This window comes from Bombus pascuorum, chromosome 2 (assembly GCF_905332965.1).
Source record: "Bombus pascuorum chromosome 2, iyBomPasc1.1, whole genome shotgun sequence".
Classification (NCBI taxonomy): domain Eukaryota; kingdom Metazoa; phylum Arthropoda; class Insecta; order Hymenoptera; family Apidae; genus Bombus; species Bombus pascuorum.
The window spans coordinates 8,936,600-8,950,526 of record NC_083489.1 but is presented as its reverse complement, the minus strand read 5'-3'; the positions used below and the strand labels follow the sequence as shown (position 1 = coordinate 8,950,526).

General features: G+C 44.5%; 2 protein-coding genes across 2 annotated transcripts in view; both read right to left on the bottom strand.

Annotated features, from left to right (window-relative positions):
• Nucleotides 1-13,927, bottom strand: part of LOC132904542 (N-acetylgalactosamine kinase) — a 347,354-nt gene that overhangs the window by 240,918 nt on the left and 92,509 nt on the right. The gene's annotated exons all lie outside the window — the stretch shown is intronic.
• Nucleotides 1-13,927, bottom strand: part of LOC132916367 (Iroquois homeobox protein 6a-like) — a 32,299-nt gene that overhangs the window by 4,704 nt on the left and 13,668 nt on the right. The window contains exons 2-3 of the mRNA XM_060976284.1: nucleotides 11,133-11,624; nucleotides 8,523-8,635 (exon numbers count right to left, since the gene is read on the bottom strand). Of these exons, the coding sequence (XP_060832267.1) occupies nucleotides 8,523-8,635; nucleotides 11,133-11,624 (605 nt within the window). The remainder of the gene's footprint in view (nucleotides 1-8,522; nucleotides 8,636-11,132; nucleotides 11,625-13,927) is intronic.

Sequence of the window (13,927 nt, the reverse complement as noted above, 5' to 3'; positions counted from 1 at the left end):
AACCATCGCGAACGCATACACCAAAGGGCATTTCGTCGACCGCTTTAAATACGGCCGCTGCATGCGCGCCAAGCCGTTTTCCCGTTCCCGCATATAGAGACGTGTCGTGTATATCTATATACAAATCGTATTATATACGCGTATATAGGCACAGCTATGATCGTACGTGCGAGCCAGATCGGCCTCTTTCCTCTTCTCGCGCGCCGAGGGTTGATCGCATCAACTGCTTGTTTCCATGGCGATTGCTAATCGGCCCGTCCTTCGCTTCCCGTTTCAACGTCGCGCCTTTGTTCGCGTTTCTCGCATCCGCCCGGGGGTTAACGCGTCAAGCTACAGGCAATCTGCCTCCAGAGGTCCCAATAACTTTATCCGATTCTTTCCCTACCGCTCAGCTGCCTATAAATACTCCATTTATGCTTTTCACAAAGTACTGACACTTTCTTCTATTAAATAATTGATACGTTTGAATATCCTTTCTGTTTGTTAATTATAGATAGGTATATCAAGATAAGGGCTGAGTGATTGGAAAGAAAAGTAATTGAATCCGAAGTAGCAATAACTCTACGATAACGGAATTGGTCTTCACCCTTCCAATTCTCCGGACACGAAGATACAACACCACCCCTTAAAGAAACGGTTCGAGCGAATCAACCATTAAAGCCCGCTGAAACAGCCATTTTTCGCGACCCTCGGCCGCACGGCGGTTAACGTAAACGCGTTTGTCATGGCGTAGCTTTTAAGAGGGATAAGAACGGGGGTGAGTGACCATGGCCAGCTCGAAACGAGGCAGGTGTGCGGGCTCGACCGACTCCGCCCCTCGTTACCGCTCGTAACTAGGGGTGATATCCGACTTCTTTTTTTCCCTCTCTGTCGTTCTCACGCTACCACCTCTATCCCCTTTCCCCCTCTTAGAATCTATACCCTCGACACACACCTTTCACAGGTATGGTTCCGCGAGCTCCGCGGTCTTTATCAACGCGAAAATGCAGCCATTTCGGTGACGGCGCCATCTTCCCTTGGTAAGATACGTGTATGCACGCATACCGCGTCCCTTCGCACGCGTTCACTCACCTAGAAGGAGGTACCTGCCTCATGGTCGAGCTTCGGTTTAATCAACCGCGAAGCCACGCCAACCTTCTGCGGCCCCTTTCATCCGTCTCTACCTCCGATTCATGGTCGGCTAGAATATCGCGACAATTAGATACATGTACGGTGTGTGTTCGAGTGGACAGCTTTGAACGCTTTCACTTCTTCCTTTTTTGATATCTTTTATAGTAAATATTTTTTACAGTGATCGATTGTCCACAAGCTGTGTAAACTGTGAGTCCTCTACGTATGATCGCGTAACGTAGTAAAAAAATTCAGTATCCCAGAATTTTGTCATATTTCTTCGAAGCTCGGAAGAGTAAAAGAAAAGATCAAATAAAGTGGGAATGCAAAAATATGGACATAACTGGTTCACGGAGGGTTCTTGTCAGAGTTAAGGAATTTTTAAAAGAATAGGAATAGAATTGCTTAAAATTTCCATCGTGAACCGACGATGAGACTACTTCGATCGATGCATGATCGAACCGAAGAGGGATAAAAGGTAGAAGACGACGACGACGATTCCCTCCTGGCGGTTTATACAACGAACGCGTTTACCGTGTACCGATGTCGTCGCGTTAAGTTCTCAGAACCGCTTCGCAGACTTGCAACACGTCGCGTTGAAGTTTTGCGAACGTGGTGACAGTCGGTTGTTCCACATCCAACTTTATTACCAGTTGCTCGCAACGTGACAGATCGATCGTAAACCCGACGGTGCGCGCGTGTGCACGCACGTGTGAACGTACGCTGAGAAACCTGGCAGAAGAGGTAAGTGCACCCACACGCGGACACGACTAACTCTCACGACGAAGATTATACAATCTCACTCTCACTCCCTTTCTCCGTCTCCATTGTACGTGCAACCGAGTTTATATAAAATGATACACGGTTCGCTACTTTGTCATACGATCGTTTAAATCCATCACGAGGCACACACCGCCCCGTAGGAGCCACGATTAAAGTCACTCGCCGCTGAATTATCGTCGACCGAGATTACTCGGCAGCGCGGCGCTCTGTTATGGCTAACTCGCGAAAATTTACAAAAGCCAAACGACTCGGAGCTCCGAGTTCCAGCGGCTACACGCTCGTATGTCTCGTTCTACCGTTACACCGCTGCACGAGTCTTTAACGCTCGATAAAGAACACGCTGAGTCGAGTATGTAATTTGTGTCTGAAATGTAACCAGCTACCCTTTAGGTAAAAGGACACGCTCTTCTGTAAAACATTAATTCATTCCACGCGTCTACGAACCTCGAAAAATTTCCACGCTTAACATTTTACAACTCACTCAACGCTTTGCGTTCCTTATATATATATACCTTTGGTACTCGAAACGACTTATACGTTTGCACAATTTGCAAGAGTTTTAGAATTGTACGAGGAGTCGTGTTGGCAGATACTCAAAGAATTGATTAATCGATCGACCTATAAATCTTTAAAACGACTCTTTCCTCATAGCATGAAGCATGCACGGATGACCTTTCGACACGCGTTATTCGTAAAGCAACGTTCACCTGGATGCTCGTTCTCGCGAGGAGAATATCGGTAGAAGGGGTGCGGCCCGGTCATTAAATCCAAGTCCGACAGGCCTAATCTGCGTCCATTAAGGCTAATGAGAAAAGCGCGGAGGCGCGGCTGCGAGACGACGACGCGCTGTCATCTGCACGTCGAAGTTTCAAGAAGAGAAGGAGGGACGCGATGGCATGTCCCCGCTAACGAAAAACGCGTGTCGGTGACTTTTCACCGGCGCAACCCTTGCGAGGCAAAAACCACCCTCTAGGACTAAAACCGGGTCATTAAACGGCCGTACATCATCGGGGGACGTGACACGTCCTGAAACGCCGCGCGCGGGGCCCGCACTCATTAACTTTGGGATATTCCCGGTTTCTGCGCGGATCCGAGGACGGTTTGACGACCGAACGAGTCCTCCGGGAACGCTATAGACGAGAATGAATTTGTCTTTTTGTACGATTCGTGCCGGAAGATCGATCGAGAGGGTCTTGGCTCTGGAATTGCTGGTTTGAAATGCGGAATTGGGGATTTGAAAAATAGGTGCAAAGTTACAGATTTTGGAATAATAGAAAAGATTCGAGTCATGGAAATTCGATCACAATCGACCGTAAGTTTCCGATATATGTAGAATAAATGATAGACTAGTATCAATTTGGATGTGGAACTAAGCTAGGTAGACATTTTAGAAAACAAGATTATACAAATTTCAATATGTAGACACGCGAGTAGGCACTGTTGCGCGTTCTACGTAGATAGGAGAACGATCGATGAACAACCTTGTTAGACGACTAACCGTTAGGATGAATCAGATGCGCGACATGATTCGATGTAATTCTATTGCGAGAGCGAAGACGGCAAATATTTGGCGGGGCTTTCAGAAAGGGTTGGCAATATACTCGCGGCGTAAATCAAATAAGCGATCTTATCGTCGAAACGTACACCGGTTGTTGGCAACGCTAAATGGTCTTAGATAGGATCGACGTTCGTATCGTTCTAGGTTTAGTAAATAATGCACGGACAATATCCTCTCGATACAAAACTCTCTGCCCGTAAAGGTATGAAACGACGGAAAACATTTCACAATCGTGTAACGAAGGGATCTTTCGTTATAAGAACTCCCTCTAATCTTATCAAATTCGTGGGAGACAGTGCTGGGTATCGAAGGAAATCAATTCGCCTAAGAGCCAATTTCTGTCATGAACAAATATACGTCCCTCGGTAATAACTCATCAAACAATCACATTCTTCTAATGACCGAAATTGATATACGAAGGTTTAGATTTAGATTTGATATGTATCAATAGTATAATGTTTCTAGATAACGAATGAAATATATGTGTCTCATTTCCTTTTAAGTTACAGTAGATATGTAGATTGATACATTAAATATTTAGTTCCTACGTAAAGTTTCTCTAATTCCGAGAAATACTTCGATCTAACTTACGATTAATTATCATATTTGTATACTTAACATGTATACTTGTATACTTATCTACAAAATCCATAAGAGCGGTGGATTAGAAAAATTATACAAGTCAAATTAAAGGAAAAGAAACAACCATAGAAAATTCCTAATAAATTTCTAACTTCCAACGAAATTGCCATGAAACTTCTACTAAGAAGAACTTCTAGAAAAAAGAAAATAAACTTTGCGACTTTTCGCACTCTCATCTTCTTTCATTTGTTTCCTATACAAAATCTTGAACTAGACGCTCGCACCAAACATAGATTTCCCCAACTATCCCTGAAAGAAATGGGTTCGCGCACCTGTTCGCCGAGGAAAAGGCGACGACGACCGGGCGAGCGGCGATTAAGATTCGCGGATCGTCGCGACGTCCTTAAACGCGCTCGAGGCCCGAAGCGCGTGCCGACACATCGGTCGTTGTACGGACACACTTAATAATACGTGTCGTCGATCGAGGGACGCGGCGCGAAACGGGAGGAAGCCGAAGCCGGACATAGGAGCAGCCTATGTAAGCGCGGCCTGTGTTCGTACAACCAGTGACTGCGCTACCCACTGGCCGCTTGTTTCTTATTGTTTACCCTATATGTCCCCGGAAGCAGGGCCAATCCGCCGGAAAGACGAGACCGTTAACCCACACGATCCCAAGACCTCGCGGCCGTGCATGCCAACTCTTTATTATTGGCTTTTTGTATGCTTATGTTAAACGGTCGACGAAGCGCGCGCCCTGGCATAATGTGCTCTGCGATCCTCGCCACCTCGTCGATTTTTACGTGACTGCTTCTCGATCCTTTCTCTTCGCTTCTATCCTTATCCTTCTTTTCTTTGTCCTCTTATCGAATACATTAGAGAACGTTGCAAGATTGCAACGAGTTACTAGAATAGCCGAAAAAACATTCACCGATGAGAAACTTCGTAGAGACTGATAAAAGTCGAAGCAGAGTAAAATATAGATCTCTCAGGAGCCAAACTGATCTTTGCTTTTTACGTTCGTCTCAATTGCAAGATCATATACAGGATTCATGTTCAATTCTCAAGTTTCACCTCCGATATATAGCATAGTTGAATAAATAATTGTTTACACAAAAAGAACCTGTGAACACGTTGCTATCTTATTAACCAATGCAAAAAAGAAAACAGACTTAATACCGGTACACGGTGTATTGATAAAAGTTTTGCGTTACGTAAGTAGCGGTCGAACATCGAACGAGCATTATCGATGCGACAATTGTTACTCAGCTGCTATTAACGTCATCGAGCTTGAATTTCTTTGCGACATAGAATCGCACGTGCGTGGGAAAAGTATTGATAAATGTTGTGTGGTCAGGTCGATCCTCGTTGAACGTTGACTCGTACGCTCTAACGACGTTGAAAACTTTGTATCGAAGCATAACATGCAAAAATAAATCTCGTGCCGTGGCTTTTATTACAACGTGTCGAGAAAAAAGACTTCGATAACGTATCGAATTCACAGCGACAAATAGACTCGCGTACGTGTATGCAGGAAAAATGCAAGGAAAATAACGACTATCGAGTATATGTATACCGATATTTTTGGCCGATGGATACTCCGTTGGCAACGAGATATGGACTTCTGATGTCTACGACAATGCGTCCAAGTAGAAAAACATGGCAATTAACATGTTTAACTCGAGTAGAAATTAATTGCGAAGTGCAGGTAGAAATTAGCCTTGTTTGTTAACGATATAGCGTCGTTAATGCGTTGAATTATTCGATGTTTCAACGACGGTGCAAGCGTTCCCGTCCGCCGAAAGAAAATTGATTTCAGTAATATCGTGTTAAATTTGAATTCGATTGCACGGGGAAGCGAATACCGTGTGTCGAGGTAATCAAATCGCTGCTCGATATCTTCACCTATCGATACATCGTTTGCATTAATCAACGTATTCCTCGAGCAAGTGTCCGCTGAAGAACCGAACGAAGAAACAGTGGTCTGTGTATCAGTTCATAACCGCTTATCTTGACAAATGGAATTACGGTCGCGAGAAATTGAGACAAATCGTGTAACACAACGTATCAATCAATTCCGCGGGAAATTTAAACACTTGTATTTCCAACAAGTTGTGTCAATGTAATTAGCTCATCGTATCTTCGATCGAATCGTTCGATTCTCCCTTCTTTTTTCGATCGATAAAATCAATTAAAATACACTGAATAAATGAATTAGCACCGTAATGAGAACCAGACACGACTATCGTGATTATATTATTGTATCAAAATTTGGAATTAAATACTTTTGCGATCATCGCAAAATATATGCACGTACTAAATACATATGTATTATGTAATTTCTGTATCGTATATTTTCAAGCTTGTTTCTTTACTTCATCCATATAATCGTGATCGTTGAATGTCATTACGGAGCTAAAGAAATTTCAAAATGTTTCCTGCAACAAACATGATACATTCGTAAAAGGTATTTGCAAATGTTCGAATACTTTCGTCAGTCCGTGTACGATCAAAGGTAAAAAAGACTAGAGTGTTGGACGTCGATCACTGACAACGGATCTCGAAGCCGGCAGGTGCATCCCCGGATCTTCCGGTAATTGTTATCGCGGCGAGGAGTTGCGGTTCCGGTGTGGACCGGCGCGGTAGGTCTCCGTAAAGGAAGACCCGGTGCGCGAACCGACTAGACCGAATGGATGCTAAGCAAGCTGTAGTACCCGATCGCTTCCTTGCATACGAAGCAGTCTCCGCCGGAAGTGCGTCACGCGGCAGTATAGATTCCACGAGGTGAGACCGGCGCGGAGAACGACGTCGTTGACTCGTCACCGGGTCGTCGGATACGTGACCGCGGGTCGCGTTTCTCCGGACCAGATCGAAATAACTGATACGCGCCGGATGTTTTATCATTTGCAACATTATCGCCACATAATACGTCAAATGTAATACGTATATATTATAAAATTCGCACGCACAGATATTACTAGTTTATTTGCTTTTATCGCAAATGTCGTTTGCGTGAAAAAAGCAGCTATATGTACGTATAGTTTCTATATCCTCTTCTGAGAACCACTGTTTCAGTATTTCTTTGTGTTCGTACATAACTCTTCGGTAAATTATGTGTTACTTTATACGGAATAATTCTTCGCAACGATCTTGTAAAGAACCAATAAACTACTCGCCCATTACTGGCTACAATATCGCTTCCCCATATTCTCATTGTTTACAATCATCGATCTCATTAGCAAGTCGTAAAAGCAAGCTTACAAATCGGTTCGAGTGTCACAGTTTGGCATCTCTATGTACATAAATTCCATGGCGGGGACGCGACGATAACGATAGCGTGATATCAGCTGAAGACAGAAACGAGAAAAGGACAGAGAAAGGGGAAGGAAAAATTGAAAAATTCAGTGACGTTGAGAAGAAGGCCGGAAACGTAGATAGACCGATTAATCATCGACGGAGTTCGTTTGGTCCACCTCTCTGTGCCATGCGTCTCCAAAAACAAGCACTCCGAATATTTATAATCTTGCCCTGCGCAGATAATACGATTCCGATTTATCAGGCGGGCAAGACCTTTCACCGATCGCATCGTGACACGCGTTGACCGATTCCAGCACGAAGCGCGAGAATAAAAACGCCCAAGGCGACAGTCCCGGGTCAACGGAGCGCTAATTTATTGGAATGTTTATGTGGTTCTCTGGCGCGTTATCGGGAACGCGCGCGCGAGAACGCGTCGACATGCCGACTCCAAAGCTGACTCGCGTGAACGCATGTCGGAGTAAAGCGAGACTTCTCTCTTTCTTCTCCTATATTGCGGAGATTTCGTGTGAGAGAACAGGAGCGTATTGGAGATTCGACTTGCTCGCTCGAAAGACAATTGAGATAATTTCAAAGTGGTAGGAAAACTTTCCGCGCGGGTGACGTCGCTCGGTTTCTTCGGCGGTTAATTAACACGAGAGCACGCACGTTCGATTTGCGTTGAAGCATTTGGAGAAAGGTATATTATTCTTAGTGGTCATATCGTACGAACGTACTGCTATCTGCTCGCCCGAGTCGTATTTCTGTACCGACACCGTGTTATCGTTTCGCGCGACTTTTTTCAACAGCGTGCGACTGAAAATAATTATACAGTTACCCGTTCCGGCTTCGAAAATGTTCGTCGATGGTTATGCCGAGTTTCCAGCGAATCGAGGGAGATTTAGTACGCGACTGTCTTTATCACCGCGTGAAATATATGGTGGTACTTTGGAAAGCCTCTACTCGTACGTTCTCCGTGGAGAGTTCGTTGCTTTAAATACGCGGTATTTCTTTCCGAATTGTCCATAAACGTTATCCCCTAATTGTCCAAAGCGATATGCGCCATTTAGAATTTGGGAGGAATATTACCTTCTCGAGGAGAAAGCGTAGATTTCTTTTATTTTCATCTCTATTACCCTTCGAAGGGAAATCCGAAAGATCGATGTAGAAGAATCGCAGAAATATTTTGAAAACTCACCCGTTGTAGGGGTAAGTGGCGAAAGCGGCATCGTAAGGATGGTACACGGATGGATAAGGCCACGCTGCCGCGGCTCCTGCTCCAAGATTTTCCTTCAGATCGAGGCTAGCAGCCTGCAAGCAAAGCAATTATACTTGTTAATAACGTGTGGCAACACCTCGCATCAGTAATTAACGCAAATAAAAAAGACCAATTCTTCGATGCGTGATTCGAGTCATGATTCGTTCCAATCTGGAACGCATGCCCAATTGCAAAACGAACGGGACATAGTGGTACTATCTTTCGATGTAGAAATGCCACTGAACGATATCGTGTATCTTCCGCTCGTGGAAGTCGACTAAAAAATCACGTGTATCACAGAACGTGTCCCAAAATGGAATTCTGTCAACGTTAAAACGTTCCTTTTAACTTTCAATTATGCTTATACTACTCGATTCTGGTACAAAAAAAGCATCTAATTAGTTTAACCAGCGGAAGTATCCATTTTTTTTTAAGGACGTGGCAGTTAATCGGCGCCTTCACGATCGATCTTCAATTCATCGACGATAATGAGAAAAATAGCTGGCAAAGCAGCGATAACAGTAATTAGAATCGATGTGTGCCGTTATTGTTTGTTTCTGTAACCCATAACCCCGACGGTTTGGCTTCGTATACCAGTCGCATTTAAACCTCTATCAACCGGTAGAATAATAGAACCATAGAATTCTTCTCGCCCTTCGTTCCCCCTTCTGATTCGAAACGATCCGTTGTTCTTCTCCCCGACTTTTTTCATATGCATTAGTCTTGCATTAACGACATTAATTATACATCGTGTTTGAACTGCGTAGCCATCGCTGGATTGGCGTAATTAGCACTCGAAAATAACGGGCGGTTCGAGTTCCTTGACCTATGAAATTCACGCGACCAACGTCGCGTTTATTTGAGACTCTTTGAAAACGTTGCTCGACCTATGTAATTTCATGTGTTTAAACTGAACTTAAAAGCAAAGGAGATCTAGATTTCCGACGCACATGAATATTCTAAAACACAAACGTTTTGTCGTACGTTGATAACGCTAATTCTCGCTCGTGACAATTTTTCTTCTATTTTTATTTTAGTCTATCTTGCTAACGTTTTACCGGTATCTTCTATCGTGAATCTTACAAATGTTTCACGATTCTTGTAATATTTGGTTGTTCGAAAACTTCCGAGTTTTTTTTCTACGGTTGTATTGATAAAAATATAAATACGTATAAAAATCGACCATCTGTTGTGTAAGTTTGAAATCAGTCACGAAGCAACTAGAAAATCACGATCGAAACGAACGATCTCGTTAAAAACGGTGCTCGATAGGTGTAAGTAGAAGAGTCTCGCGAACATTAGCCACGAAGGTACCTCGAGTACGTGGTTCCGCGCAACCTGTGTGTGCAATCTGCTGCTCGGTTACGAGGAGAGGCCACACTCTTATGCGCTTACCCCTTAAGCTCGATCATAAAGAGCGACGATAACAGGCCGGCCACGGCGACGGCTCGAACACGACAGTGTTCCACTGTTACGACAGGACGGATTCATAAATTTACGCTTCGCAGCTATTTTCTTCGTGTATGCGCTTTGTGTGTGGTCCGATAACCTCTCTCGGTCGGACGAATACACGCGATTGCCGATCCAAAGTCGCTATGCTTCTTCTCTCCTCCCATGCTCGCCTATATTAACATCACACTGTCCGGGATCTTTCGTTGCGATAACATCTCGATTATCGTTGAACGCTTCGCGAGCGTGCATGCCAAATGAAAGCATCTTTCCTTCTCTCTCTCTTCTACCGTTGGCGAAGAAAAACTTGCACGAGATTCGATATACGTTTAGAACCCACCGCGTATAGTATCGTCGCGAGTTGGTCAATCCACGAGTTCGTTATCTTTCCGATGAAACTAGCGGTGATGTAAGATAAGCGGTAGATTCGTACGAACAATATTTTAACGAAGGTTAGACACTGGTAGAAATTTATATTGTGGTAAGAAAAAAAAAGAAACAGAGGAAGAGAGAAAATATTTAGTAAAAGATCAGGAAAATTTTTGACGATTGGGACTGATCTCAATAATAATAAATAATTGATAATAATGTTGATAATAATATAGACGAAAAGATCTTCGAATGGTAGTGGATGCAATGAAACGAACTTTTAAGGCTGCTGGTTGAAAGGGATGAAAAGCTGGTCGTACGAACATTGAGCGCGAGCCCCGCATTGCGTTGACGTTTATTACACGAGAACAGCCGCTCGAGCCGTGATAGCATAATTAAACAATGCAGGGTGAAATCGGGAAAGTACGCGCCAGTGAATGGATGGAGTACAGAGAATAATTTTACCCGATTGCCGATTTTGTACAATTCTCAGCTCTGTTATTCACACATTGATATCCATTATCACAAATAGTACCGCTAAAAATCATCTCGATTTCCTTTATTTTAATAGGTCCTTCGTTAAAACAAAAAACAACAAAAATGATAGAATTCTATCATTCTCCATAAATTTTTAATTCTATAAAAAAATAATTTCAAACTTTGCCTAATCTAATACAAATAATAAACTTCAATGAAAAAAAAAAGAAAAAAATAAAATCTAAATCTACTCACCGTAGGCGTGTAGAAAGGTGCCTGTTCGGCCCCCAGGGGCGGAAAATAAGCTGCCATGCCCTCGGAGGCGGCGGCAGCCGCCGCTGCCGCGTACGGCGCGCTGTACATGGACAGCGCAGCAGGTAGCGCACCAAGGCGTTGATAACCGCCGAGAATCTCGTACTGACAGGAGCAAACGGTTTGACCCGTGAGCGGATCCGTGAAAATGGGTCTTCCGGTGTCGCAACACCGTCCGGTCGGCGTTGGGCCGCCGGTCGTCGGTGGCGGATGACCCTGCGACGGGCTGACCGACGTGGTTGGGCTACCTGGCGGCCTAACCACCGCGCTGGTCACCGCCATCCTCGCGTTCGATAGACCGGCAGCTACGCCCAGGGGATGATTCGTGGTGGTGCCCGCTACGCTGACCAGCGACGAACCGCCTGCGCTCAGGATCGTACCGGAGACCGGCGAGGCCGCAGAGGACGTCAGCGACGAGCTCACTGTCACAGGACACTGGAACATCAGATACCGTTATTTTTGATTAGATTGTATAATATATACGTAGTATGTGATAGTATTATATAGATTACATAGATATATTTAGAAGAAATAAAAGGATGGTTGAGAAAGTACTCGCGCGATATTGATTAATTACTTAAGTTAGGAAAAGATAAATTCTGTTATTGTTATCGGTATCATTAGCGATAAGAAGCGTGTACAGAAATTATACAAGAGATCCCTGATTGATTTTTTTGTAATCGTCGTTACAGATATTAAATTATGAAACGTAAAATCATCAGGCTGATGCAATAATTAGGACGATAATGTACGAAATTCATTTGAAAGACGTATAAGAAAAAATTAACCTTTTTAGCGTTTTATCTATATATTGTGATATTCGACAAGAAATACGTACTTAGATAAAAAGACTTCTTAGCTTCGACTGAGATATGACGTATTATTATATTTACCAAACAACAGACGGCTACGTGATCGATCGTATACATGTCCAGCGCCCTGAACATTCGTCGATACGTATCATAATTTAAACAGGAGATACATTCTTGACTAAAAATTGTTTGCATTGCAGCGTATCGGTTGTGTGAGCCACGCGTTAAAAGGGGAAAGGATAACTTGCGTATCTCCGCGAAAACAAGATGTTTCGCGTCTTTCGACAAAATCGTTCCGAAAACGCGGCGCTTAAACAACGACTCGTTACAACGCCACTGTTTGCTTGAAAATTCTCGACGACCGCCCTGCTCCTTTCTCTCTGTTTCTCTCGGTAAACAATCCAGAGTGGGAGAGTGCGTTTATGTTCCGTAGGTCACCCACTCTCCATGGATCCCTCTCTTTACCTTTTCTCGCGTTACACGCTAACTGCTCCTCTTTTTCCCGCAATTTTTTATCGCGAGCTTAAAATTTACCTCCGTCTCTTGACCTACTCGCGGTCAGATTTACGCTCGACATTTGTCGTTTAAGCGACGGCGAACGACCGTGTACCAGGTGCTACGAACCGTCGTCCATTCGCGCCGCCATTAGCTGGTTACGAAATCGGGAAACTCGTAATCGTCGTGTTTTCACGTTTGTAGACACTCGTTCGAAACTGCCATACGCGTCGAGACTTGCTCCTACGACCGTACGTACGCAACTGGGTACACATATGGGGAAGCATATTAACATAAAAAAAAGTTTGCTCAGGAGAGACTACCGGTATCACCGTCGAAGATTCGCTGACAACGTCAACGCCAGCATCACCGAGACTGGACGTTTTAATCGTTACTCGATCTCCAGCCGTGTTACACGTTCTCCGATTGCACGGATGCACGCGAAGTGGAGCAGGTCGCAAGCTTCCCATTTTGCTGCGCGCCACAGCTCGTTAAGAACGAATTAATGGTCGTTGATCGCGGGAAAATTGATCGAACGGCGTTATGAAACCCGCCACGAGTTAACTGCGAACGATATCGTGTTCGGTTGCAAGTCCGGTTGGTTTAGCGTTTCTCGAAACGGACCGATGAATTCGTTGATACGCGAGTCCGTAGGTTAGATCGTTTGACCGGATAGAAAGACAGTCGATTCGTCGTGGAAACTATTACAAATTATTCCAACCGTTCGTCGAATTTTAGCAACTTCCGTAAGAACGCGCGCATAATTTACTCGACGTTATCTAAACACGCTAATAAACGATGTAACATTTCCATATTAATCGTGCGACTTTCTCTCGCAGCGAATTGTATGTACGAAATATCCGAAACGTATCCGTTTAACCCGATATATCCGTGGCGCGCAGCCTCCAGGGAACCGAGGGACTTCCGTTAAACACACACCTGCCGACGCGATTGTTTCCGATTTACGAAACAATAAACGCCTCCGGTGGCACGTTCGACGCCGATAATCGGCGACAGGCAGAGCAACAACGGGAGAGCAGCTGCGCGAACGAACCACACCCAGAAAGAGAAAGAGAGAGAGAGAGAGAGAGGGTGAAAGAGAGAAACCACCACCCTAAAAGGACTTTTCCAGCAGCGCAGCGGCGTGAAAAGCCAGAGGAGCAACTGCTAAGTCTAAAGGTCTTGGACGCGCGTTCCCCCCTTTCCATTCTCGGCAAGGTAAACCGAAAATCAAGCCCGTACATAATACCAAGGCGTCCTCATTAATTCCATATCAAACAGCACGGCTAAATAGATTAGCGGGTTGAGTGGCTTTCGCGCGGCGGAGCCTAAACAAACCCCCTGCGTGTGGAACGTCCCCATTCGACCGCATCAATCCATCCATCCATCCAACCATCCATCCATCCATCGCCTCGTTTCGATGGCTCCGAA